Raw genomic sequence first — 6,186 nt, 5'->3', positions numbered from 1 at the left:
TCTTCAGTTTCGTTCTTAATGAAAATCTTAATCTTCAATATGACATGAAATGGAGATTATTGATCTTGTTTGCTTTTATGTTGACATGATCAAATTCAAGACTTTTTCCCAATAAATGCTTCAAGAGTTGTATGGTTTTGTTGACTGGGACCTCAAGTGCTACGTAGATGTTTGTGATTACTCTTGTTCCGCCTCTTTTTTATAGATCTTTGTGGATGATCAGGTAGCAAAACGCTTGGAAGAACTGAAGGAGGAGTATGAGAAGAGGAATGGAAAAGCACTTAAATCTGCTGACAGTACTGCTAAACAGAACCACAGCGAAGGTGTCTCCTCATAGATAGACAAGGCAGAACTTGCTCATTCACGTGGAAGAGATTCTCTTTGTTCTACTTTTCCTGGGCAATGATGTCACAGGAATTCCAAATATGACCCAACCCTGCTGCTCGATGTACATAGTTCCATTCTTGTATCAAGGTGAAGTTTGGCATTGAAAATTGTATCACATTCCCTCATTAAAAGCTCATTGCAAAGAAGCTTCTTGGAGCGGGAACAAGACGGGTGTCATGCAGTTCAGATGTTTGGTGATGTTCTCCCAATTTTACACAAGAAGCTCTCACAGTGATTCACGTCACTTCATGCCCATCTCACGTCTCCTAGAGCTCGTGCTATGTTTGAGGCAATTGTAACCCAAGAGTTACAAATTTTTGTCAATCTTGTGGCCTAGGTTTCTTTTTTGCCCCTCAGCTTCAGCTTCAGTGTGATCTGCAAGGGGTACCACGGTTGCTTGCTCCTGTGTGCTCGCTGCTTGGTGTGGCTAGATGGGCTGTTATTCGCCGATATCATCTGAGGAATTTACTCGTCTGTGTGTATTTTCTTGCTTCTGTAGCTTGTCGTAACTGTGTGATTTCTTCTGGGATTGCTACTCTGTTCACATTGGTGCTAGCAAAGATAGAGGGGTGTATTGACCACTGGTCTATCTCTTGACATCTTTGAAATATGTATATATTTTTCAGCACTACATGCCCATGGATGCAAGCATCCGATAAAATTATCTGGTAATTTGTTCATCACATGACGTGGCTCATGAAAACGTATTTAAGACTGGAAGTATGAGAAAGGTGTTTAACGTTTAATTAAATAGAAAAAAGAAAAAAAGAAAAGAAGAAGAAACAGATTCAATTTCCGGCCTATTGGACAATTCGATTTGGTTGTAAGGTTCCAAAACAGAAGTTAATTAGTTTAGTTCGGTTTGACATCAAGGTGAAATTACGCCCATACTCTTAATAGGTAATCGCAACTTGTCCTCTTCACATAAATAAAGGGAAATTGCATCTCTTTGATTTTAGACGGAATGTACATAGTGAAATTGCAGATTATGTTCTACCCCATATCTTGCCTGAATCAAGGTCCATGAATTGCAGATTAACAAGACCTTAGGATAGACGAGGGAATACCAAAATCGATGGTTTTACATAGTTTTTTTTCTTTGTTCAATGTAATTCATGGATTTTTTATATATTTTCAATGCAATTCCTAAATTACGTGAAAACATTCAATATTATCTTTCCATTAATTCAATATTAGGGATAATATTGAATATTTTTGTATAATTTAACAACTAAATCGAACTATACTAAAACAGATTAAAATTTTAGGAAAAGATTTATTTAGGATAATCACATGATCGCTGCTGCTGCTGCTGGCTTTTCGTTGCTGCGGCCAGCGGTCTCTCTCTCTCTCTCTGATTCATCTTCCTGCAGAAATGGCGGGCTCAGTTTCTTTCAACTTGGAAACCCATCATCTCGCCCAAAGCATTTGCGGGCTCATAGTCAAAGGTCAATGGAACTATCCCTTCCACTCCAAGCTCTCTTCGGTCCTCACCTCCTCTGTCGTCCATCAAGTCCTCCTTAACTTCTCCCTCCGCGGTCCCAATCCTTCTCATCTCCTGGCGTTCTTCAAGAACGTGGAGTCGATGCCCAGGTACAAGCACTCCCTGCAGTCCTCGTGGACCATGATCCACATCCTCACCAGGCACGGGCACTTCAAGAGCGCCCAGGACCTGCTCGAGAAAATCGCTCTGAGAGACTTCTTGTCTTCCCCGTCGGTTTTGGGCGCTCTGGCGAGGGCCCACGATGACCCGGATGCGAATTCGCAGGTTTTCAGCTGGCTGGTGATATTTTACGCGAATTCCAGGATGACCCAGGATGCGGTCCAGGTGTTCGAGCACATGAGAGTGTGCGGGCTTAAGCCGCATTTGCCTGCCTGCACTGTGTTGCTGAGTTCTTTGGCGAAGGAAAGGTTGACTGATATGGTGTGGAAATTATACAAGAAAATGGTTAGGCTCGGGGTCGTTCCAAATATCCATATATATAACGTGCTGATTCATGCTTGTTGCAAGTCTGCAGATGCGGAGAAGGCGGAAAATATATTGATTGAGATGGAGTCTAAATGTGTCCATCCTGACCTTTTTACGTTCAATACGTTGATAGCGTTGTACTGCAAGAAGGGCATGCATTATGAAGCTCTGTGTGTTCAAGATCGAATGGAAAGAGGAGGAGTTAGTCCTGATATTGTAACCTATAACTCTCTTATATATGGACTTTGTAGGGAAGGCAGGATGAGAGAGGCTGTAAGGCTTTTTAGGGAGATCAAAGGCGTTACGCCTAATCATGTGACGTATACCACCTTAATTGATGGGTATTGCAGAATAAATGACCTTGAAGAGGCTTTAAGGTTGCGAGAGGTGATGGTGGCCAAAGGTCTGTATCACGGCGTTGCAACGTACAATTCGATCCTGCGTAAGTTATGTGAAGAAGGTAGAATGAGGGATGCCAACAAGCTATTGAATGAGATGAGCGAGCAGAAAGTAGAACCTGATAATATTACGTGCAACACTTTGATTAATGCATACTGCAAGATAAGGGATATGAGGTCTGCACTGAAAGTGAGGAATAGGATGCTCGAGGCTGGACTGAAGTTGGACCAATTCACGTACAAGGCACTGATTCATGGTTTCTGCAAGGTTCAAGACATGCTTAACGCAAAAGATTTCCTCATCAGCATGCTTAATGCTGGATTTTCTCCCAGCTACTGCACTTATTCCTGGCTCATAGATGGCTACTGTGACTTAAATGAGGAAGAGGTAATACTAGGACTCCCAGATGAACTTGCTAAGAAAGGTCTTTGTATCGATGTTTCTCTGTACAGGGCGCTAATAAGGAGGTTCTGTAAAAGAGAGAGGATTGATTATGCTGAAAGAGTCTTTTCAATAATGAAAGAGAAGGGTATGTTGGGAGATAGTGTCATATATAGTAGTCTAGCCTATGCCTACATGAAAGTAGGGAACACCGCAGCCTCGTCGGCCATGTTGGATGACATGTATCAGAGGAGGTTAATGATAACTTTAAAAATCTATAGAAGCTTGAATGCTTCCTGTGTCGGTGATGAAAACATCTTAAGGTTCTTTTGGAACGAGGTGGTCAACAGAGGCCTAATGTCAAAAAGCAGTTTGAAGGATATTCAACATCCTGATTGGCATTCATGAAGGTGGTCAACAGAGGTCTAATGTCAAAAGGCAGTTTGAAGGATATTCAACATCCCGATTGGCATTCATGAAGGTGTTCAACAGAGGCCTAATGTCAAAAAGCAGTTTGAAGTATATTCAACATCCTGATTGGCATTCATGAAGGTGGTCAACAGAGGTCTAATGTCAAAAAGCAGCTTGAAGGATATTCAACATCCCGATTGGCATTCATGAAGGTGTTCAACAGAGGCCTAATGTCAAAAAGCAGTTTGATTGATATTCAACATCCTGATTGGCATTCATGAAGGTGGTCAACAGAGGTCTAATGTCAAAAAGCAGTTTGAAGGATATTCAACATCCCGATTGGCATTCATGAAGGTGTTCAACAGAGGCCTAATGTCAAAAAGCAGTTTGAAGGATATTCAACATCCTGATTGGCATTCATGAAGTAAAAGCATTGATTCTTGGTAAGCTCATTATTTTTAGCTCCACAATATGAGTTACTCAACCCATTAGTGAGTTGTTTAAGGAAGCTCCAAACCTCTATAGAAAAGGAAAGGTCCAGTGCAGGTTTTCTGTGAGCTGTCATTTTAGCTTTGAGGTTGCGTAATTGCCACAGCCCAGTCAAGTGCGCATTGCTGTCTCCTCAAGGTGTAGTATTTCTACTTGATGCTTTTCTGGTGCACTGGCTTTTGTTTTTCATTGCTTATAGCGAAGACTGCAGTTAGCAATTACTATTTCATTACTTAGTGTTTCTGCCAACCGTGAACTATATCAATTGAGTTGATTTAAAGCTATACATTGTTACAGTTACTTGTCACATACGAGCAGCACCAATGAGTTGGACATAGCTTGGGCATCATCTTGACCCCCTAGGCACAGATCACTGCCCCGCTAAGGTTCCTTGGAGTTTTCTAAAGCCACTATGCTGGTGTCTTCAGGTCCTCTATTTCACAAGCAACCAAAGATAAGACTAATGAGACAAGGACCAGTCCGGCAGCTATCTCTTGGCAAAGGCCAGTTCTGCTGCGCAGTAGGCCTTGCAGGCAGCAAAGCGCATTAAGAGAATGACTCGTGGTGCTGAGGAAACTATGAAGCACGCTTGGAATTGCTGCCAATGCCAACTAGGATGATGTGAGAATGTTATAGCAAATGATCTGCATATACTAAGGGCTGTATACGATTGCTGCCAAGGTCGTATTTTACTTTGAATGAGGTGTTTTTAGGTCCTAACATGGACGTTTAAAATCATCTCTGGTACTTGCCAGAGGCGACATTCTACATGTATGCCTTAATTGATTTCAAAAGAAATTACGATTTCTCCCTCTTTTCCACCCTAATTCCCCATGTTGCAGCAAACTAGAGAAAAGAAAGAGCTGGAGGATGGATCATACACGAGTGGAAAGAGTGAATTCATCTCGAACAACATTCGAAGCCTCTGTTATCAAGAGAAAATGAAGACATCAACTGGAAAAGGAAGGAAAAAACAGCTATCTCTGAGCATTTCTTGGTATAGAGTGTGCACATAGCAAAAAGACAACAAAAATGATCAGATCAAAACTTGAAGGAATAAGTCACTTGACATTCTGCGCTAATCTCTGCAGTATTCTAGTCATAGCCTGAGTTCTCCAGCATTTCTGCCATGTCTGAAGAAGAATTTCATCCTTGTGGCAATTGCACTCTGACTTGACCAGTATCAAATTCCATAGATGACATATACACTTCTTCTACCACATCCCTATGAACCTCATTCTTAGGGCTTGTCAGCCAACTTAGTCACTCATTTCATTGGCATCACTATCTTCTTCAAATACTATGTCAGATGTCTCCTCCTCGGGGCTATCATGGTTGATGTCCATTATTGCATCTTCTGATTCCTCTTCTTCACTGTCATGGTCCTCATAAATCACTGGCTTCACTGGAGCATCTTCCTCCTCTTTCTCATCGATTACCTGCCAAAAGAAGCATAGACAGGGGGTCAGTTGACAATCCAAACTTTAGGACAAATCCTAACTCTGCATTTAGTTATGCTTACTCCTGCGTAAAGGACATCCAGAGAGACAGATAGTTGAAGAGCTGGTCTGAAGGTCATCACTCTCGATTCAATGAGCTGCAAATGACCACAAGCAAATCAGAAATCCAAATAAAGGAAAGTCATGTCACGAAATTGGACAAATCTTCCAACAAAACCTTGAGATTTGGTAAAATTTATGCATAACAGTACTAGTAAAAGAGATATTGGAGGGAAAAACGTTCTTCTGAAGCTTATATACATTTGCACGTAGAAGTTTCTTAACATGGTAACCAGTCACCATTTCAGACCTGATACAGAGAATTCAAGGCAACCAGCGAAGCTTCCTGTGACATTATTCCACTTGCGTGCTGAAGTAGTAGTCTTCTCAGCCACGGAAGAGCACATGCAAGCACAGCACCCCTGCTGCAACAAAGCAAAACAATATCCATGGAGCAGTATTTTCAACAGATTCTATTTTACAGCCAAGAGAAAGGCACCCATAGAACAGTATAGTGCTCTAAAATCATTCAAATTAGTGATGGCATAATCTGAAGCAAAACTTTAAAGTGGGATCACATACAAAGGCTGCCCAGCATTTAGCTTGAGCTCAAAGAGATCATGCATTGAAATCATGTGAAACTCTGCAAGA

The 6,186-nt window shown here is 41.6% G+C and overlaps 1 protein-coding gene across 1 annotated transcript; it reads left to right on the top strand.

The window, feature by feature from the left end:
- The first annotated feature begins 1,762 nt into the window (after window positions 1-1,762).
- LOC139881809 (uncharacterized) lies at window positions 1,763-3,544 on the top strand. Its single transcript, XM_071866213.1, has one exon. It carries the CDS (start codon window positions 1,763-1,765, stop codon window positions 3,542-3,544), a length of 1,782 nt encoding a protein of 593 aa, XP_071722314.1.
- The last annotated feature ends 2,642 nt before the right edge of the window (window positions 3,545-6,186 follow it).

This window comes from Rutidosis leptorrhynchoides, unplaced genomic scaffold, assembly GCF_046630445.1.
Source record: "Rutidosis leptorrhynchoides isolate AG116_Rl617_1_P2 unplaced genomic scaffold, CSIRO_AGI_Rlap_v1 contig20, whole genome shotgun sequence".
Lineage (NCBI taxonomy): Eukaryota > Viridiplantae > Streptophyta > Magnoliopsida > Asterales > Asteraceae > Rutidosis > Rutidosis leptorrhynchoides.
The sequence above is the reverse complement of the archived record's forward strand: the minus strand, read 5'-3'. Positions and strand labels throughout refer to the sequence as shown.